Source organism: Polyodon spathula, chromosome 20 (assembly GCF_017654505.1).
Source record: "Polyodon spathula isolate WHYD16114869_AA chromosome 20, ASM1765450v1, whole genome shotgun sequence".
NCBI lineage: Eukaryota > Metazoa > Chordata > Actinopteri > Acipenseriformes > Polyodontidae > Polyodon > Polyodon spathula.
The window spans coordinates 30,959,182-30,981,885 of NC_054553.1; the positions used below are offsets into that span (position 1 = coordinate 30,959,182).

Sequence of the window (22,704 nt, forward strand, 5' to 3'; positions counted from 1 at the left end):
AACGAGAGAAATCAATGAGATATTTTATACTACGCCGTTCCAAGCTGTTGCTGGTAAGTAAAGTCCCCAAGCAGATCTACTGAATTTAGCCAGACAAGAGAGTAGATTAGTCATAAAAAAGGTGTTCTAACAATGACTTTCCTAAAACTTCTCATTTAATTCCTAAAAACCTCTGTTTAAATTATTTTAAATAGCACCCACAATGTAGAGGAAGTAAACATCCTCCTTGTTCTTTTATAACGCACACCTAGAAGTGACTTATTGCTCCAGACAGAAATGTGGTTCTTTAATTTGCCCCCCCCCCCCCCCCCCCACCCCCCACCCTCCCACTTGACCTAGACTCCCTTGTTGACGTGACGTCATCGACTCGTTACTGAGGCAGCCAGCTGTCCAACAATCGGCTTTCAATGTACCAGCTCTCATCTGTTTCAAAGGGTCCTCCTCTGTGGCATTGCACAGGCTGGTGGATGAGGAGGTGACAGCACTACCTGGAAATCATGGAGCTGCAGTGGGACTGGCTGGAGGAGGTGGTGGTGGCTGCACTACCTGGAAATCATGGAGCTGCAGTAGGAAAGGCTGGAGGAGGTAGTGGAGGCTGCACTACCTGGAAATCATGGAGCTGCAGTAGGACTGGCTGGAGGAGGTGGTGGTGGCTGCACTACCTGGAAATCATGGAGCTGCAGTAGGAAAGGCTGGAGGAGGTAGTGGAGGCTGCACTACCTGGAAATCATGGAGCTGCAGTGGGACTGGCTGGAGGAGGTGGTGGTGGCTGCACTACCTGGAAATCATGGAGCTGCAGTAGGAAAGGCTGGAGGAGGTGGTGGAGGCTGCACTACCTGGAAATCATGGAGCTGCAGTAGGAAAGGCTGGAGGAGGTGGTGGAGGCTGCACTACCTGGAAATCATGGAGCTGAAGTTGGCCAGGTTGGAGGAGGTAGTGGAGGCTGAGCTACCTGGAAATCATGGAGCTGCAGTAGGACTGGCTGGAGGAGGTGGTGGCAGCACTGAGCTGGGAGAAGCCACTGTGGCTCGACTCCAGACTGGTCATGGAGCCCCTGAAAGAAAAAACAAGAGACCTCTTATCTCCAGGAGGTGGGAGATCCTGGAGCTGGCAGGTTTCTGAACCCCAACTCTCAACAGCATCTGCACAAATCATTTTAGACACATCCCAGACAGACAAAAACGTTTGTTTTTATTTACTGCTATTTGTTTTTTTCAGGATTCGTGTGCAGGGATATCAGGCCAACTTCTTGGAAACCTGTTATCAGCCCAGTGACTTCTCTCTAGCTTAGAATATGCTTAATGCTTCTAAAATCTGTAGAGGTTGTTCTATACAACTGTTCTGACGAATACCAGTAAAGCAGAAACCAGCGCGGCAGGTCGTGTGCAGCCCAGTTTGTGTTGCAGCCTGGTTTGTGTTGGAGCCTGTGTGCAGCCCGGTTTGTGTTGGAGCCTGTGTGCAGCCCGGTTTGTGTTGGAGCCTGTGTGCAGTAGAATCAGCCCCAGTATCTGTACAATCTCCCGTTAGTCATGCAAGGTCAAGAAACCTGGAGGACCCCCAATTGTGGGGAATACAAACCCCATTCTACAGACCCAAAGCATGAAACAGTCCAAACACAGCAAGGCTGAGCAGCGAAACAGAATATCTATTCTAGTGAAGCACAGGAAACTAAGCACTGAAAACAGAGCAGCGTTCTCTCCAGGCAAAGGACTCAACAGGCCAGACAAACAAGAAAACTCTTCACGAGGCACTTTAACAAGTAAAATGGTCAGTGCCAATCTGTACATGTCTATGGATTTGGTTTGGGCCAGCCTGAACGGTGAGAGATTATTTTGTCTGCTCCAGGAGTAGAAAGGCAAAGAACTTGCAGGGAAACTGAATCTACAGCAGCAGTAAACAAGCCTTCCACCCCAAGTCTAGAACAACTAGTCTGAACCAAACCAATTAAACAAAAACACTTACAAATTCTCAACATTGTAGCAAGCATTTCTTTACAGGAGGAAAAAAAAAGAAGATATATTGATTTGAAAGTTGTTGCTGAAAGCAGCAGTTAGCTGATGGGCATATTGAACAGTCTTAACAGTTCTCTTTTTTACACTAATGTGTTGCATAAACTTACTTCTATTCATCACATAGCTATGGAATGCAGAACAAAGAGCTCTGCCTCCTTTAAAGTCTTACGATTACAACTATAACATTTAAGCTTCATCAGCATACCCTATGCAAAAAAGTTGCATCCGTTTCTTCCAATATGAACTATAGATCCAAGCAGGACTCACCGGAAGTCTTCAGAGCCCAGCACCTCTGTGTAGTACATGACTTTGCACTTGTGCGATGAGACCTGCAGCGTGGCCAGCACGTCGTCCACACGGGGCAGGCTGGTGGTGGCGCAGGCAGGCATGTTGTGAAACTTCCACTGCAGGATGTAGAAGCCAGGCCACCTGGTCACGTGGGAGCCCTGCAGGGTGGAAGACCGATTCTCAGTTAGTCACCCATCCACTCCCATAAACTTTTTACTGCAGCGTTCCTCAGAGAAACTCGAAACGCAGTCCCTTACCTGCACGCTCTCCCCCTCCTTACAGATCAGAGGCGACTCCACCATGCTGTAGTCGAGCCCCAGCTGCCAGGACTTGTCTATGAGCTGCACATTGTTGCCCCCTGGGGAGGTGATGCTGTGGGCACCCAGTGTGTCCTTCTTGGGGGGCTGGGGGGCCCTCTTTGAGTGGAAGATGTTAAACACGATGTCTCCTTTGCACACATCGAAATCCCAGGTGATCACAGAGGAGGCGTCAATGATTTCTATCAGCAGCTGCAAATAAATGCATGGATCAGACTTGCTACTCTAGCAAAAAACAAGATTGAACATTCCCTAATGGAACCCCCCCACCCAATTCTGCGGATCACCAAACCCCTGCGTCCGATTCTGTCCCCTTCAGTAGTAAATCATGATTAGGATGGTCTGGAAGGAAGATCACCGCCTTAACCAATGAAATCTAGATCAGGTAACAAGGTTTTAAAACACACTGCACTGGAGCACCAAGGACAGCAATAATTCGACCTCCTGCCTAAGTTCTGCTCACATACCTCATGTGGAGACCCCTTGAAGACACTGCCGGAGTGGTAGATGGTGTCGGTCCAGAGGCGGATATCTTCTGTCTCCAGCTCCTCAGCTGTCCGGTACAGAGCCTTGGGAACCACGCCCCCTTCTGGAACTTCACACTGGAACGATTCACACAGCTGACACTGAAACATGTGCGCCAACCTGCCTGTACATATCCCGGCTTAATCTCTGTGCTCACGTACCTACCTGCATTACTGCAAATCTGAACCCATCTGCAGTAGGCAAACCCAGCAGCTCAGCATTAGTCCTGCAGACGTTAGGAAATCCTTTGTGCTAAACTGTATTTTGGATAATCCGTTAGCCCCCGGTCACATTTTCAAGGTCATTTCTAGTGCACTGCCCAGCACTGATTCCTCAATATGGAGTCAACTCCCCTTCTGCCTGATCATGTTTAGGTTCCAAGTGTGTCTGCAGTGCTGATATAAGACAGCAGATGGCACCAGAATATAACAATACTATTTCTGGTCTACCTTTTAATTTCACAAGACACTGACTGGCTTACCACACATTCTCCTCCCAGGAAGTCAGGAATGACCTCTTTGTCAATGTAATCGACCAGCCCTCCCGGACCCTGGTAGTCATTTCCTGCGTAGATGAGGAACTTCTTGCGAGTGTTTTCATCGATGAACGGACTGACCTGTAACGTGACAGACCCGGTAAGCTTTTAGCAGAGACCAGCAGATCTCTCCCTCAGGAAACTAATATGAATGATCCAGTTAACAACCTCCCAAAAAGAAGTCAGTTTCATCTGGTGGTCAAACCACCACACAGGGAAGAAGTTTCTAAAACTCCTACAGGGACCCAAGACTCCCACTGCATAGCAGTTTGATCCACTCCTGGTTTAACAAGACACTGTAGCAAATGAAGCTCGTATTAAAACCTGGAATGAGGGAAACTGCTACACAACAGGAGTTGTATTTGTATCCCTGTAGAACGATGGTAGCAATTAGCAAACTAAACAAATGCTGCCCTTATCTGGCTCATACAAGGACACACAGCTCCTGATCGCATCTCTAATATTAATAACAGTTACTAGCAGGATTAGTGTTTTGAATGCACAGCTACTCTGATTCAAGTATGAAGAGAAGCAAGGAAAGCTGCTGTTGCACTTTGGGGACAGTAAAGGACTTCCGCAGACTCACCAGCGTCCAGAGGACAGGGAAGACCCTCGGTGCTCGGAGAATGAGGAGGAGCCCCAGGGTCTCGGGGTAGTTTGCTTCCACCACCTCGATGATCCGCAGCAGTGCCTTCACTCCTGGCCGCCACAGGTGCCTCATATTGAGGCCTTCCAGGTCCACAAGGCAGGTCCAGGAGCTGAGGAAACAGACACAGGGCCCAGGTTCAAATCCCTGCACGAGCCAACAGTTTGGTGCAACAAGATTCATCTCATTTATAGGCTGTTCAGTCACTGTGCGCACAACTGTACCATGTTAAGGTTACTATTTTATATATATATATTTTATATTTTAAAATGCACACAAGTTTTTTTCAAAGTTATGACTCCATAGAGTTCACACAAACACAAAGGGATGAATTGATCAGTTCAGATTCATTGTACATTAAAAAAAAATGGGATAAAGGGAGGAGCAAATATCCTACTTCGAATTCAACTCAGAGATTACACTTCACTATCAATTACAAAACAGAAAGTTCATTCCTTCTCCTATTAGTGCCCCAAACAAAGGCAGGCGTTAGCAAAGATCTTCTACACACCTTATTGGTCGTCCGAAGACTTTTGTATTTTCCTCGCATCGTCTCAGCCCTTCTTCATTGATTGACAAGACCTGCATTAAAGAGAGATTGAGCATTCCCACCTCTCCATAGTTCAGTGTGCAGGAGTAAAGTAAACTCAAAGCAGGTAAAGCAAGCAGCTGCTCTGTTCCACTCACATGTCGAAGCAGAGACTCCTCCCCAAGTGCCCGGACTAGTCCCTTGGTATCCATCTGTCCCAGACGAAGCACATAGAGAGGGCGACCATCTGAGAGAAACACAGGGAGAACTCGGGATTACCTTCTCATACAACAACAAGAGCAGCACACAATGGCTTTCAGCAACACAGAGGACTCAAGCGAATGTGACAGAGTCAGAGAATGCTCCACACAGTAGCTTGATTATGACATGCAATAACTTCAGTTAGAAGATTGCTTAGTCAGCAAGAGGCAACATTGGGAAAATTACCAGCGATTGCAGCCCAGACTGGATGGGATTTGTAATCTGTAATCCTGAGAACTCATGTTGGGTTTTACTGTGATCTAGTCAGTAATGACTAAGTTAGCTGCAGGTGAATGTGAATCTAACCAAACTGAAGCACAATCTCAAGCACTAGAGGTCTGAGACAACGCACCAGTTAGCCAGTTCATGCTGTGGCAACGCGTCACCCCTCAGGGATTACACATGCTTTTGTCCAGGATGTAGCGGCATTCTCATGCTTTGCATGTAACTAGCATGCCCTGCTTACCTATATACACTGCGGCTAATCAAGCTTGTATTAAAACTTGGAATGGGTGAAACTGCTACGAAACAGGAGTCTTAATTCCATCCCTGCACTATAACACTGCTCTGCCCCGACAAGATCAGCTGCAGCCACTTCCAGAAAGCAGAGATTCCTGATACTGCTCAGGTGGGACACCTGTTTACTAAACCCCAGGGGTGGCAGCTGCGTCTCAAGGAGCCCTTACCCTTGTCGTGATGGTGCCAGCCCCCAGTGTAATAGTCTTGCAGCACCTGCGGGGAGCTCCATGTCTCCAGCAGGTAGTCCACCTGGTGCTGCTTCCTCCAGGTCAGGGACTGGCACAGGCTCTCCCTCGCCTTGTCCATGTTGAAGTCTCGGGCGCGCAGGAAGCGCAGGATGTGCTCGTCCTTTGGAATCTGGAAACGAACAGGAAGGAAACAATGAGACTCATCTGTTCAGATACAAGAATCATTCAGAATTTCAGCAAGAGACAAAAAGGTATGTCCTCATATGAGGCTGTGTGCATAAATTTGTTTGTTTTTTTGTTGCATGTGGATGCTAGGGATAGGTATTAGTAGTATACCCAATAGCTTGCTGTAATTGTTAGCCAGGAAATGTATTCTGCAAGGGGTCCTTTTTTCATCCGATGCATTAAAAGTATTATGGAACTTTTTTTTTTTTCAGCAATTAACTATTGTGCACAGACTTATCTAATACCAATGCATGAAGCAGATAATCATCAGAATACCAGATGGACCCACGACCTACAGCCCCAACAGATCAATACAGGAGGTGTGTAAATCCAGTAACGCAATGCATGCAGCCTCCAACACCAGGCGGGGCTGAGGGGGCTGTGCGGGGAGGCGGGGCCAAGTAGGGGTCTCGGTCTGGGTCACCTTGCCCTTGTGTGTCTCCTGCAGCCACTGCCGCAGTCGGATCAGGCAGCTTTCCTGCAGAGGCGTCAGATCTCCTAGATAGCGCTTGATGTAATCTGCATCCAGTTTGTCTGGGAAAGAAAGAATGAAAAAAAAAAATAAACACACACAGCCGTCGCATTTGCAGCACGTGAAGTGCAGGAACCAGTTTTGCTCAGTCATGGAAATCTAAGACAGCGTTCCCCTAATACATTTACAGATAAAACACATACTGCAGGGCTTGGGACAGCAGCTGACTAAGATAATGAACTTGCACTAATTGAAACACAATAATCAAGGCTACATGGCTGCTTTCTGTGCAGCAATATTTCATGCAATCTCAGAGTAGTTCATTTGCTGTAATTGTTCTGGTTTTTATTGGGATTGATTAATGACTGAATGCAAGTTTTCTGTCCCCAGGGTCTCTTGATAAATGTGTCCTGTGGTGTTTTATTTGCTGGAAGATTGCGAGTAGATGTGAGGAGGGATCAGTACCATCAGGAGTGCCAGCGAGGGACTCTGCCGGGCTCCCAGGGGCCCCGAGGGCCTCCTTGCTGCCGTGGCTCTCCTTCGCGCAGGCAGCGGGGATGGAGATGGCTGCAGAGACTGGACGCTCTGGCTGGGCAGGGGGAGCTACAGCAGGACTCCAGCGGGGTATGAAGGCAACGCCATCATCTTCCAGCTCCTTCAGGTAATACTCAATGATCTCTTTGCCCTAGAATAAAAGAGGCAATGGAAGAGAGGTGGAGATAAGACTCATATTGCACAGCAGTTTCACCCATTCCAGGTTTTAATATGTGCTTGAATAGCCCCAGTGTACAGGTAACAAGCTCAGGTGCGTCTTATAGTCTCATAAAAACCAGGAATGGATCAAAGTGCTGTGCAATGGGAGTCTTATAACCATATGTGTTGCATTTGGTTGCAAACCCTGCAGCCTGTTCAATAAGTTACAAAACTAGGATTATAAAGGAGCTCTTAAATTAGGAATCTGGGTGAGTAAACAAAAGCCTAATCAAACTAATAGCTGAAAAGCTATTAAGGGATTTGAATGTTCTTGCTAAACTTTAGACTCCCATCAACTAACACGCTATGACATGAAAATATCCCTCCTCCCTTCTCGCCCCCCAGAATGTACCTTTTTAATACTGCCAGCGTATTGCTTCATCGCAATCTTTTCAACAGTGCTTTCGAAGCCAAAGAAAGATTTGATATCCAGACTTGCAGACTGCTCAAAACAAGTCCAGTCTTCATTCTCCGGGTGAACCTGCCAATATCATCACAACACATACTGTACTCGCATTCAGAGAGACCCACACAAAATACCTTTCTATACAATTCAGCACACCACTGCACACATCTATATGAATCTAGATAGCAGAGAGAGGAAATCAAACAGCAGGGCACCTGCCATTAGAAAGACTTCTAGCATGCAGGAATTCATTTCTCCAACTGCCCAGTAGGCAACGACTAAAACGATGATTGTCCTTTGCATAAAATGGAGAAAAAAAGTATAAATGTGTAAATACCTTGATTTCAGACTAACAAACACTGAACACATTCCTCCTGCAAGCAAAGTTTGCAGGGAGTGCTAATAAATCATTCACAGTCTCCTTTAAGCTGGGTGTGGGACAAAAGCATCTTTCTAAAGTGTGACGCTGAGTCCTATATTAGGGGTTTGCTAGCAGTTCAGTCTGAAGTGAACAAGGTGCTTGGATATGGAAGGACAGGCTGACTATCCAAGCCAGTATTGCAGTAAAATGGCTGGAGGAGTTTCAGCTCACAGTGTAACAGCAGAATTCGTTGATGATGACTCTGCTGGAGAAGGTTTCATTGCGGGCCTCTATCTGCAGGGTCCGGTCCCTTCTGTTCAAGGAGTTCTTCTGGATAAAGTACACATAGTCCACCCCAGCAATCTGGGGAAAAAAAAAAAACACACATGAAACTTGCTCCCTGCATCCACCAGACAGACCTCTTTAAGAAAACCCCAAAAGTAAATCAGAAACTCAACCATGCTGGACTGACTGTTAAAGTAACAAGCTGTATAACCTTTTTCTTACTCCAGAGATTTAACTTAGCTTAGGTTAATATACGCATGGCCAGTGTATTGTTACAGGTCAAGAACAACATCTGTGCAAACCAATCGATCTCATCTTATAAAATGTTACACAGCCTGGTCTTTGGCCTGGAAGTGCAGTCCTGTTGTGTAGGGATTGGTTTGGAAAGGGAAGGTGGTGGTACCCTCTTTAGCAGCCTGGGCGCGTCCACGTCCAGCTTGCACCGCCTCTCTATCACGTGCACGGCCCCGTCCTCGCTCTTGAACTCGCTCACAGTGTCGCTGTCTATGAACATGGGGATCAGAGGGCAGGTGGGGAATCTTCTTTCGTATGCCTGTAACAGGGAGAGAGGCTGTCAGTCTGGGGTCATTTTAAAGTCAAGCGCTTTCACGAAAGGAGTATGTTTTTGCACACAGTGGGGCAACTCAACAACTCCTGTGCACAGTCAAGATTCAAAGCCCTGACCACCTTCCCCCAGCTTGGGATTCAAAGCCCTGACCACCTTCCCCCAGCTTGGGATTCCAATGCCCCCTAACATTCCCTCACCGCTGGCAAGCTGTTCAACAACACTTCCACAAAGTTACTCATGAACTAGGCTTCTACCTAGCATTTGTTATATGATATGAAGGCTGTAATTGTTTACAGCTTAGTTTTTACTTGAATTATGTTTTTGTTTTTCCCTCCTGAAGATCACCACTGGAAACAAGATCTTTGTCACAGAGGGTTTATCTTGGGAAAGCTTTTGAAAAAGTGAAAAAAATCCTGCTTTGCAGTGCATGGTAAACCACTTTCCTGTGAGTGAGCGAGTTTGGCCTCTCGCCAGAGAGAAGACACACACACACATTTCTCCCTGCAGAGAACTCCTCATTAAATGGGATGCGTTGCTATCCACACCTAAAGATGGAGGTGTTCTGTGATCAGTAATAGATCACTGAGGAATTACATGATGGATCCTGGGATCACATATCTTCCAACGGGCAGCAGAGGACAATTAGGACAGCACTGAAATAAACACATTTCTTTGAATGGCACATTTAAAACACTAAACTCATTTGTTCATCATCCGTTTGTGCAACTCACTGGACTTTTACTGTTGTCAGATGCAAGCAGACTACTCGCTGTGTCTACAGTGAACTTCTCCATTCCCTCTGGGGACAGCTCCCTTTTAAATACACTACAGCTGGGAAGCATCAAACACAAGAGACTAGGCTACATCATCCACTTAATAGCTGGCAAAGAGGGGATTGGTCTTTTGAGAACCCCTCTACAAATCCCAGGTAAAAAAAAATATCTTACAGTATTTCCAACCTGGTTGTGCTCCACTGCTTTTTGAAGGAGTGGGTTAATAATCACATCCAATCCCGAAAAAGGGGCAGCTTTAACAGCCACCAACCAGCAAACACAACCCTCCAGGGTAAGGAAGCCCAGGTGACCCAGCATAGCCCAGCCTCCCCTCCACATGACGCAGGTGGGAGCGCAGCCAGGTTCCAGTGATGCACACAGTCCTGCGCTAAAGGGATCAGACTTCATCACTAAAGACTGAGCATTGAATTGCCAAAGGCTAACCACAATTGCATTCATTGTACCCAATATTCAAAACCAGCGACAGCCGTTCAGCTATGAAAACTGACAGCACAGTACAGCATTGTGAAATATTAAAATCAATGTAGACAGGCATAGCCGGGCGTGAAATGAACAGACAGGTCATCTGATAATGGACGATTCCGCTTGCACACAAATCTCTGTTCTAAGACAGTTAAAGGCTTCTCTTCATACATTTAAGATCCCTTTTATGAAGTCCCTGCCCAACAAAGAGTGGGTTTCAATTTGCTGCTACAAGATACAGTAACAGAAAAGACATAATACATGAAACACAGTGAAAAACAATGCATAATACATGAAATACAAGGCTAGGATGTAAAAAGAATTCAAAAACATTGTAGACGCGAGAAAAAAATAAATAAAACACCAACGACACAGCAGCTATCAGGCTTAAAGAGCATGGAAAGCAAGAGAAAACAAGCAAGTCTTGCGAGTTGATTTAAAGCGAGCGATGGTGGGAGCATCACACACCAAAGTCGGGACAGAGCCACGTAGCTCAATGAGCGTTCTCCAAGTGTGGTGCACTTTTGCTTGGGGATAACAAGCAGGCCAGAGTCGGAGGACCTCAGTTTACGGGCAGGGACAAAGCAGGTCAGCAGGTACTCTAACAACACACACAGTTCCTTTAGTCCCTGCCCAGATCAATAACCTCAGGAAGTCCTCGCTGTAATGAAATAATTCTGCTAATAGGTTTAACACACATCACTTGATTTAGCGCTGAACCAAAGCTAATTTAAGATAATGCGCGTTTCAATTAAAGGCTTGGTTAAGCAATTGAGAGCTCAGTTGGAATGAAAATCAGATGACACAGGGTTCCCTGAGGACTGGGGTTGAAAACCACTGCTCTAGGAGACACACAAATGCTTTCCAATATCCCAACCCAACACAGACGGATCGTCAGACAGCAATTCTTGTGAACACAGGGCACTGCTGCCATGTTCTCCAGATTAGCCCAGGCATTACTTTTGAAGCGGTTCATTGAAACACCAGTAATGGTCACAGTCTTGGATACTGAAGGACCTGTTTGCCAACCATGACTTCCATTCACTTCCAGCAAGGAGATGCAGCTTTTATATATTACAGGACACGTCGGAGATTCTGAGTGTCATCATCCTTTAATATCAGTCACGTGAGGGTCAGCCCATTCACATAAAAAGCCTCTCCTCCAATGGGAACTGTAACTGCGGGAATGAGTTTCTTCCCTGACTGCAAGCCTCAATGTTACATTTCTGCTTGGGCACATCTGTGTGTGTATGTCTCTCTCTCTCTCTCTCGCTCTCTGTGTGTGTGTCAGTTTATGTGTCTGTCTCGGTGTGTGTGTGGCAGAGTCTGCACCAGATGTTAAGAGACAGTCACGTAACCTATCCTCAGTTTTGCTCAATACAAATTGCATGATGTCAAATAAATCTGCCCCACAACGTACCCTTTGCATTAGTGATCTAGAAATGAGATCCGCTCGCTCCTACACCGTTTCAAAAAGACCGTTGCAGGTAAAAGGACAGCACCCCAACAGGCTGCCCAATAAGAGTGCAGCTATATTTCTAAAGGCATTCCACGTCAGAACAACAAGGTCACTTTGAATGGAATGCAATGCAATCAGGACTTGCATTGCTCATTTTAAAATATTAGGAATGCACAAAGCACAGCGGTTTCTTTAACCTAGGAATCCAATACATATCTGCTCTGTTGATACAAAACCAGTTCCAGGAGCCTGAGGGAAGGTTCCCAGAAGAAATGCTTTTAATCATTGCCTTTCCAACTTCAGCCAACTCAGCTACGGCCTAATCTTTTGATCAAGAGCTACAAAGTTCCTACACGACAATCACAAGAAATCTCAGATAAGCTTCCTGTTACCGGCACCCATTTCAATATGGATATTTTAGCTGAGAACAAAGGCATTGGGTTTCATGGCGTCAGGACACTGTGTTACTGATACGTCAGTGTTGCTGTCACGCACTTCAGCCACGCAGTGGCCTGACTTAGTGTGCAGGCTGCCACCAGCAATGTCTAAGTTTTTAATTCAACTGAAATACAATATAAAACTGAAAACATGGTTTTATATTGAAAAAAAACATTGTAAAACAAAACGTTGTGTTTTGCTGAATAAGTGGCATGGCTTAGTGGGTGGTTGTGAGGACTGCTTTAGCGGAGAATACAAGCACCGAGGTACCAAGTGATGAGCATCCAGATCAGGACATACGCATGTGCATTGCACTGCACACTTCAAATCCACATCAGAACCCCAGCTATTTTGGAAGTGCAAATCTCCAGGATTATTCACAAACCTTGTGAAAGCACAGAGGACTGACTGCACACTGTATCTGGGTCAGTGGCGAATCTGACTGTTACCAGCTACTGCACTTGCATTTAAATTTTGCATTTGGGCCCTTAGAACAGTAACTGCAATCACGTGTAGAGTCTACAGCAAAGTTGTTTAGAGGTTTTTATTTAAAAAATAAAAGGACGACTAGGGGAGCATCTATTTAATATACAAATAAAAATAAAACAGTAGAAATTTTGATCTATCTACATGGCTTCTCAAAGAACTGCTTTCACCTGCTGCAGTTTCCTGCCCTTGTCTTGGCACTAGGGCCCCTTACGCAGTGTGCCTGGGTAGAAAAGCAAAGAAACAAATAAATACCTGCACTGATTCAGTCTCAGCTGGTCTTACTGCAAGCCCTGGATGCTTTTGAAAATCCGATTTCACAAGTTCTGGGGGGAAAGAAGTTTGACTATTCTTTGAGAAAACAGTTAACCAGAGTGTAACAATGCAAGCAGGGACTCTGCCATATCCACATGCTCAGTACAACAGGGATTAAACATAAAACACCCGAACTGATGAGAACCAGATTGTATGATGAAATCCAGGTCAGAATTGGCTATTCGCTATGCAAGAAATAACTGGAATACGGCACTGTTCTACTGAAACATGCTTTAAAACAGTGAGGTGGGAGAGGCTGTGGAGAATACAGCTGTGCCTGTTGAAATCCTAAATGTTTTCTTAATCTTCTGAGTGCACGGTACCTAGCAACCCCCACACAGACCTGGCCAGCACAGCTGTTAAAAATGTCCATTTGCAAAAAAACAAATAAAAAGAAGCAGCAGACACCAGCATTAAGAACGCCAAATGTTAGGACCTCACTTCCTCATTAAATAAGACACAGGGTACAGGATTAGTCCCTCACTAAAAACTGCTGCAGTCTGCTACTTTAAAAGTATCCAAAATGAGCTCAGAGAGAGAGAAACAAACACAATTACAGCAGCATTTCAATTTAGATAACAGACGGTTAAACGGAGGTCATTAGCCCTTCCATGCTAATTAATTTGGCAGTGGCTTAAAACACCATATAGTGGAGTTCTTATTGTACTTCCACAGGTCTTCTATCACTCCTGAAACAAACACTACCATAGTGCTGCATTAATATTCTATGAACAGGATAAACACTTTGGGTTAATGCAAAGCGATTTGCATGTTTATCTTCATTGGTGTCGCTATTGCTTTACCAAGAACGTATCGACTGGGGCTCTGAAAACAAGCCTGCAGGGGAGTGCTTACTTTCCAGCTCGATGTTTCTGCACGGCATGCACAGTGAAGCACTACGGTGTGAAACGTGCCAACTTCAGGAAACGCAGCGCTGAAAGGGCACTCTGGACCCAACAGATTGGAAAGTTACAGCACAATAACAAGCCCTCCTCGCTGCTGTCCAAACAACACTTGGGATATTCAAACACAGGAGGGGTTATCACTGGGGCACCGGTACTGCTGGAGCAGCAGCACAGTGGCTGGAATGAAGCACAACAGGAAAGGATACTCATTTAACTAAGTCACGCAGTCCTGGGAACAAGGTCCTGTAGGGTCCCACAGCAAATTGATTTATAGGACAGCCCCACTGTGATGCCATATACTGTGTCTTTCTTAAAACAGGGCTTCAAACATTTTATTAGTTCAATTCATTTTAATAAGACCAAATTTGTATGCGTTTATAACAGGTTTGTTTTTCTTGTAGGCTTGGGAGCAGCCAGATCACTGTTGAAATATGTCCTACCTTCTCAAAAATGGAGAGAAGCCAAGTTATGTAGTCATGGATACTCTTACAAAAACTTTACAGTATCTAAGGCTACAGAACCAAAACAGCTCTACTAAGGTCAGCTCTTGTATTTCAAATAGAAGCTGCTATAATGATTGTCTAAGTCTGAGAATACCAGATAAAAGTGCGAATAAGCTGACATGTTCTCATCATTAGCTGGGAAAGAAGCCATCAAGTGCTCAGCTGAGAGAAGGGTCTTCCCTGCAGGCAGGGAAATGATCCGACCAACAAATTAGGCAAAGAACATGCAAACCCCAAGTGCAAATTGTGTGCAAACAGGACCCACTCTGAGGAAGAGGTTTCAAGGGCTTTGGATTACCATGAAGCACACCCCTAAATTTACATGCAGGCATCCAGTGGCCTTGTTCACAATCTGACTAGGCTATACAATGAAGTATACATCTATTTTAAATAATACAAAATTAAATGTACATTAAAAAAGGAGAATGCTGTTGGATGCCTAGATGGAGTGAGTTTTTCGTAATCTAGAGAAGTTCCTAAGCATCTTCCAGACCAGCCATACCCAAGAAACTTTTCACCAATGGGCAGGTTTACAGGAGACAAAACAAAGTAATCTCCCCAGGCAGGATTGAGATAGGTTGGGTGGCTTAGAGGCTCATTGCTTGCGCCAACCCAGCTCTGAGCAGATATCCACTATATGAACCAGTCCAGCAACCCGCTGAGCACCATCACTGTACACAGCAATCCTCAACTTTTAACTGTGCAGAGCCACCACTGCTTCTCGGGGTCTGACGGAGCCTGGGGAAGCTGGCCCTTTGCCGAGATCAAGTCAGCATTCCAGCTGAGAAGCGCACAAGCCTTCTAGACAAGCTGGGGGAAGCGTGCGTGTCAGCAGTCAGAACTCTCAGACACTTTGACAAAAACAGGAAACGCGAAACCAAAAGAAAATTACCCAGTGTTGCTCTGACATTGCATAAAAGAAGAAGTGGTTGAAAGAAGTTTTTTTTTTTTTTTTTTTAGGTGATTCTTAAGCTTAAACTTGTAAAAACACATTTTATATTCCCTATTAAAAGCATGTCTCAACCATAAGAAGTGTGGCCCAGTGTCTATATACACAGACACTGATGTGAATGTCACCCTATCTGAATAAAACAACTCAAACAATCTACTGCATGCACACAAACGCCAATTACCAGCAATATGGTGGGCATTGCTGTCTTTTAAAAGTGGTGCGCTGGCACTGCAGCGTTGCACCTCTGCAAAGTGCTATGAGATCTGGCGTGGATAAAAAGTGCTATAGAATTCAGGCTCCATTTTAACTGACTCTGCTCCAAAACATCACTTAAATGGCTGTTTAGAAGCGCAGCGAGTGGAGATGATTCAAAGTCTACGCACGCAACTACATTGAGCAAAATCTTAATCCTCAAAAATGCTAAACTGTGAGTTATAGTGACGCTAAAAGAGGTTCGGTGACAGTAATGTATACGAGCAAGGTTTAAAATTAAAGCAGGAGGCATTTGCAGAGTGTAGTAATGATTTTAGAGTAACTGCAGGTCTGCAACGCATCAGTCAGAGCTGGAAAGGCATCACTAAGGCAATAAAGTGTGCCGTTGCATTTTGGAAAACTGCTGCTGTGGCTGAGGACTGTTTGGTTAGCTAAGCTGCTCCACACAGCCACCCTTCATCTCAAGAAGCAGCTGTCTATTGCCTAGTGGTTCCATGTGTTTTTAACAGCAGCCTTGTTGCTGTACAAACACCTTCCATTTTAACCCCAGGGCTTTAGCAGCAGGTGTGAAAAACACAGAAAAACCCCCCATCCTCAATTACAACTAAACCTCGCTCCGCTTCGACTAACGAAGATCAACTCCCTGTAAAGCATCTCAATAAAAGCGCAATGGTATTGTGCTGTAGCTGCTGCAAAGGCAGGTCACAATTTGATTCAGAATGCTCATGATAATTTTCTTAAAAGTTTTTCAGGACACAGCTGTACGTGTCATTAAAAACTCAGGATACTGCTGAGAGCCTGCCTTTGTGTCACTGTAGATCAAATAAAGTGTAGCCCTTACTCTAGCACATCTATCTCAATGCCCAGAAAACATGGCCAGAGCCTACCAGGGATATACATTAGCACTGCAACTTTAATGAGGAGTTGATGTGTTGAAGCAAATGTGTTTAGTTGCAGAATCCGTGGGCAATAATGTAAAGAGACTTGCTGTATAACAAACACAGAGTCAGAACACGGCAAAAAATACACAGCAAGCCACCGGGACTGTATCAAATTCCTTAGAAACAAGGCAGGTGCAGACTTGACAGCAAACAGAGATCAACAACAGTATGCATCTCTGAACCAATTTCTTTCTACAAGACATTCCAAATACCTGAATAAACAGATCTCTGGCCTCTACTGTAGGGCGATTATAAAGTCATTCAGGATTGCATGCAGAATGCTGCATTTACACAGGCACTCCCCAGCTTGTGACAAGGCAGCAGTGCAAAGTGGCCAGTGATCTGAGTTAAGGCATCACCTGAAATACAGGTTCCAAACGTTCTTGTATTAATGCATTCCAGAGCCCCTCTCATCCCAAAAATCATGCGCCCTGGCTAACTTGCCTTGCCCAAATGCAGATTACAAACATCGACTCAATGAAAAGCTGTGTGGTGGAGAGTAAGGTCACAACTGAAGCATGTGACAGCGTGAAATGAGGAGATAAATCAGGAAAAGGGGCATGTCTTGAGAAAGCAAAGAATGCACACCAAGCCTCATTTCGAGGTTATTCTTCTGAAATCAGCCTGTTATCAGCCTGGTAATTGTACAAGCCCAGTTAAAACACTGAATCTTTCTGCAGATTTTGTAACCTGGATATTTGAGTTTGTTCACTAGTTTTGAAATGGATACCATGTTACAGGCTTTTCCCCCCTATGTACTTTCATTCAACACATTGTTCTCAATAACTCTTTAGCAAAATATATACCCATCAAGTCATGCCACTGTTCACTGCAACAGAGGGGAGACATTTCCAGCTTCCCCAAATAAATTATGCAGCAGGCAAGTCAAGTAAACAAACTTTTAGACCAGTGTCTTCTTCAAAAACATAATTACTGAGGATAATGGACTACCAGTATTCATTTTTCAGTAAAATATAATCACTGACACTGTAGGTAGGTTACAATTGAGTCTATGCAGCAATTAATCCAGCCTTTGATAAACCTACCCAAATCTGCACAAAGCCAAAAGTGAGTTCCCATTTCTACAGTTTTACAAGATTCACAGTCTCCAGTAATGAACACCCAATACAGAATGAGCAGCTCAGTCTCTCAGCCAGAGGGGGTCTGTGTGAAATGTCAGCTTCCCCTTTGCAAACTTGTGCAGAGTACCTAGTTGATTCTGCTGCCAGAGTGCATAAAACAAAGCTGAAACAGATACTGTGGCAGCAGCACTCTGCGTTTAATTAGTTCTTATTTACCTCTGATTCCTGCTTTGGCACTGCAGTTGGAATTGCTCAATTGCAAGCATTTATTTTAAAGTAAGTGTCAAATAAATCATTGTGTGGACATTTCTAGCAGCTGCAGATTTGTAAAACATCCCATCTAAATATATTTTACTTTTTTTTTTTTTTTTTAAAGATAATATTCAATGTAATTTGTAATTGCTATTTTCCACTCACACAGTGCCAAAAATATGATCACATTATCAAAGGACTTTCCTGTTATTACTTCAGCCAGATGGAAAATAGGAACACAACAAGGGAGTGTCCTGAGATCTGTTCAGTGCAGTGCTATGGGAAAGGGGCCAGATTCTCACGGATATAGGTTAGGTGTAGCAGTGGACAGCAATCAGATGGGTGAGAATTACCTGTGGCAGACGGGACCCAGAGGTTTGTTCTGAAGGAAGTTCTGCTTCCCTCATGCTCTGCTCGTTGCATTCTATTTAAAACACCTTCTCTTTTCAGCAGCTTCCACTTGTACTGCGCTCTTCCACTCTCAGCCTCATTTCTTTTTCTTCTCTCGTGGCACTGAGGGGCTCAATGACCAAACGCTACATGGCAGTGCACGTTTTAGCCTGTAATCTTGGGCAAACCTTCTCCCACACTGTCACAAACACTTTTGAAATCAGCAGACAGGTTGGTGTCTGTGCTTCAAAGACATTCCTGCAGGGGGTTGTCACGGGCTGCCCAGTGTTCACTACTGGCAGGGGGCAGAAAGCACACCACTATATTTCACTGTGCCCTCATACTGAGGGCAGGTCCAGTTCAGTGCTGCCCCTGAGATACAGCATGATCTTAATTCAAGCACTTGCTGGGCTAACCTAAACTAATGATGCAGCATGTTTCAGAGCTCCACTGCACACAGCAGACGCAGCACCGCACCTCAGCAATGCACTGGGGGATCGTTCAGTGACAGCTGTGCACCAGACCCAGGCTGGCAAGGCTGAACCAGTGCCTGTGCCCAATGACCACCTCACACTGGAAATACAATCAGGGACGTTGCATTGTGCAGCAGAGAGTGAACCTGCTTCTTTTAAAGGAGTTGGAAAGCAAAACAAGAGGTAGCAACACAGGGGAGTGAGTTTTAACAAAGGCTGCAGTGTTGCAGAGATCCATTGCTGCATTGGGAATATTGTTGGAACTAAAACTTTATTCAGTGTTTGTTATTTAGCTTTAAAAGCTGCTTTGAGTTGACACCCTTCTCACACCTGAAAGCTTGATACAGCACATAAAGGAGTGTCCTGTACAATAACAGAACACACCTGAGCCCTGGAGAGTCACGCGAGGTACCTGGCATTCACAGTCAACATGAATAAAGAGGGTATTCAGCAGACTTGCCTTACAGAAACAATGAGGGAATAAATCACACTGCACTCGCTGCTCGAGAAATATTCCCCAACCTTGCAGCTTCGCAACACAACGTGTGCTGGAATAGAAGACCGTTAGAAGTGGCTGATCAGAATCAGAATCAGCGACTGTTTTATACTCGGATGAATCCAGGCCCTAGTTCTGAAGACAGCATGATAAGACCCAGGGATGTATTGCTCTCAGCCCTAATCAGAGCTGGGCGTGCGGACCGCTCTGAAAACAGCCCCCTGGTGCGGAGGCAGCTGTGAAAGAGACAAGCACTTATTTATTGGTAGAAGTGTTTGACCTATTTTAAGAAGCATTTTCAGACTGCCACGCTGACAGCAGACAGGTTGCAGTTAAAGAAAGAGGTTCATCATTCAATAGTCACCAGTGTGGCAAAACATCATGGTACAGCCAACATTATTTCACAATCTGACATCTAAAGTCAGACAGTAACAGTAACAAAGCAGAACTTTAATGGGAAGCAACACCTAAATAGGAAACGGGATACCTACATTAACAAACAGCACATAGGTGTAAAACACATCCTTTGTAAACCGATGCCCAGCCTGTGCTCTTTTATTGGGCGATTGGGCATTTTGCCCAGGGCCCTTGGTAATCAGTGACCCATAATGTATATATGATATAACAGATCCTCCCCCTGCCTTGAAGCTATGAGCACAAAGCCAGGTCACAGGTTACATGCTGGCCAAGGGTTTATTTGCAATGTAGCCTGTAGGAGGTAAACAGCACTTTACAGTAATAATTATGGTGGGTTTTGTATAGATCATTCCACAGCACTGTTTAAACGAAGAGATGGAAGCAGGCTGTCCAACCCACATTATCTGTGCCACAGACAAGTTTAACACAGACCATGCTACCCTTTGGCAAGCATTGTTTTTACATTGCACTGGTCAGCTTACACAGTCCTTTTCAGTGAATCGTTCAAGACCGTCAACGAACTCTAAAACACAGACTATTGTAGGAAATGTGGCAGTGTGGATCCAGGAAGGACTGACTGGCCATTAACAGAGAGAAAAAAAAAACAAACCAAACAACTCACCACCATGACCAACTCGAAAGGGTGCTTATACACCCGAACGGGAGACTGGTACTTCTGCACCATGATCAGGGCCGGCTGGGTCCTGAAACACAAGCACACAACCAATCAGGATCGCCAGGAGAAACCGGAATACAATGCTGAAACAAGTGAATGCTTACATAAAGGACAGCATGCAACCTCCAAAAGGGAGGGGGTTACGACAACATCTTCATAACATTGCATTTGTGTATGGATCAGAAACCAGGTCTACCTACACACACAGACATACAGACAGACACTCAATGGCACCTCTCTTTTCCCTCATCAGGAAGTGTCTTAAGAGTTTAAATAATTTGACTGACATTCACAAACTGTGACACTGCTTTCCTGGAATTTGCTGTGCCATTGTTGAAAAACTGGTTACTGATCAACACAGAACGGCTCCGGGTTTGATCTCTGGCTGAGTGTATATAGACATTCGAGTTACGTGAATAGGCAACTAGGCTGAAACACAACCGTCATGAGCTGTTGAACCGCAGGTTAATAAGCGTTCATTTAATCTGGTGTAAACAAGGAATCATGTCTGCTATATTAGTTTTAACCAAGGAAGGAGATGACAGTCTGTACTGAACCCATCCAGCACTCCGGTACAAAGTATTGTTCACATTCCCAACACAGCCAACATGCAACAGGATCTGTGTACTGAACCCCTACGTTTTCCAAATCTCTAGCAATAAAATAACATACATTTCCGACACATAATTTAACATTTAAATTATCACGGATAGTGCGTTTTACATACTTACATTATAATGCACACCATTCCTTTTTTAAAATGTAAGTTAAGGCAAACCCTATCGTGTTTGAGATAACTTTTCGCTTGATTAATATATATATATATATATATATATGATATATATATTATATATATATATATATATATATATATATATATATATATTATATATATAACGCCGTTTAATCTAAAGGCAAAGACGTCTAATCATATTACCCCACTTAAGAGACCATCGACTGTAAAACCAAGTCGTTAAATATTTCTATCAGCACGTTCAATTTCTAACGCTAGCAATGTCATTTTTAAAATGTAGTAAAACAAACTAAATAGATCAGTAGCAGTGTTATTAAATAGGCGTTTACAGACCGAGACACTGGCAGGGTTTTTGTTGCTTTTGAATTAAAATTCACAGTGCAGTAAAATCCACAAACGAACCTCTCGCCTTGAACTTGGCGTCGCTCGCCCTCCTAGTCGTGAGGAGGTTCTGAAAACTTCTTCTTCTGCGGCGCGGTGTACACTTCCCACACTGGTCAGCGCGTTAAGTCCTGCACAGTAAATATTTAGACACACAGTATTTCTCTTCGGATTTGCTTGTGTCTCCTGACCCGGCTGACACCAGCTCTAATCGGCTCATCCCCTCGCCACCATCAACTCAACTTCTTCACCGGAAAGAAAACACAGTGTCATGTTGATAAATAGCTCTCCCCGGTTCTGCTTTGCCTTGTACTGTGTGTTTTTTTTATTATTATTGCAATCGTGGTTACAAAATAAAAACCATTTCTAAACAATCCTCACAGGACTACGCTCCTCCTCTTTTTGGCTACAAAAAAGCCGCTTCCGCTCTCCAAACAAGCCGAGTCCAGGGATGCCAGATTTCTGACAGAAAAACAGCGACCCCGTTCTTCAAAAGAAGCCCAAACAAGCCCAAAGCGCAACCCATGTTAGAGTATGGGCGTTTATGCAAATTCCAAACGCGACTCACCTAATCCCGCTTATTATAAGCGGACTTGGCAACGGCTCGACGTCACACCACTAAAGTGCACACGCTCTCGCAGAGTGCGAGGACGGCGCAGGCGCGTTCATGTTGGTTAAAGCTGCAGTGTCCGACTGTCACGTTTTCTTAAACAATGAATTAATATTAGTTTGTCTAATTTTACTGCACAGGCTTTGTTTTATAGTTTAGCGTGTTTATGAGCTCTGCTGATCTGTTACACAGCGTACGTGTCCATAATACCACGAGTAGTTGTCTGCAAGTCAGGCTTACATTTGTGTAAATGTGTGATCAGCTCATGCAATTTGTCACATTACTTGCTGTTAACATTATTTAGTATAGGTTAGCAAACTCTGGAGGTTTCTATCTGCACGTCACACACGCATGTTTGCTTACACCTAGAAAAGTCTTATTAAATTGTGATTTAATGTGGCGCTGTTTATTCTTGCGTTTCCTAGAGTTCACCACCTCCAGCGTGCAGGGAATGTGCTCCTGATCCTGCTGATGAAAGCTGGTTTGGTTTGTGTTTTTGCGAGACACGTGTGCATTCCAGTGTCATTATGCTAAAAAAACAGCCCTACAGGCGAAAGCTGACTACAGCTGCTCATGTCATTTCTGTATCGGACATTAGCAGCATTAAAGTCTGATATATACTGGGCAATTAATCTAGGGATCAGGATTGGTGGTGATGGGGTCTGTGAACCCAGCTGTAAAATAACTTAATTTATTTAACAAGTAGAAAAAGGCAGCAGACAATGCTTGTGAGGTAAAGGGAAGCAGCTTTTCAGGATTCCCAGCCAGACTGAAGAGGGAGAATGAAGAGCTGCACCAGCACTAGAGAAGGCAGC

At 44.6% G+C, this 22,704-nt stretch overlaps 1 protein-coding gene across 1 annotated transcript; it reads right to left on the bottom strand.

Annotated features, from left to right (window-relative positions):
• Positions 1–328: 328 nt before the first annotated feature.
• On the bottom strand, positions 329–21,737 carry LOC121295544 (SEC14-like protein 1). Its single transcript, XM_041220294.1, has 16 exons — positions 21,301–21,737; positions 20,091–20,172; positions 8,726–8,875; positions 8,269–8,400; positions 7,623–7,751; positions 6,983–7,202; positions 6,470–6,579; positions 5,800–5,989; positions 5,011–5,099; positions 4,835–4,905; positions 4,264–4,435; positions 3,624–3,758; positions 3,085–3,219; positions 2,558–2,809; positions 2,280–2,458; positions 329–1,054 (listed from the first exon to the last, which is right to left on the bottom strand). Exons 2-16 carry the CDS (start codon positions 20,151–20,153, stop codon positions 949–951), a joined length of 2,133 nt encoding a protein of 710 aa, XP_041076228.1. The 5' UTR covers positions 20,154–20,172; positions 21,301–21,737; the 3' UTR covers positions 329–948.
• Positions 21,738–22,704: the final 967 nt, after the last annotated feature.

What these genes read in the sequence shown, in the direction of transcription:
- LOC121295544 (XM_041220294.1), bottom strand. Translation starts at nt 20,153, where the DNA reads ATGGTGCAGAAGTACCAGTCTCCCGTTCGGGTGTATAAGCACCCTTTC. An exon ending in TCAAGGGGTCTCCACATGAG is followed by an intron (nt 2,810 to 3,084) that starts GTATGTGAGCAG and finishes ATTTATTTGCAG; the next exon opens with CTGCTGATAGAAATCATTGA. An exon ending in AGGAGGGGGAGAGCGTGCAG is followed by an intron (nt 2,459 to 2,557) that starts GTAAGGGACTGC and finishes TCCACCCTGCAG; the next exon opens with GGCTCCCACGTGACCAGGTG.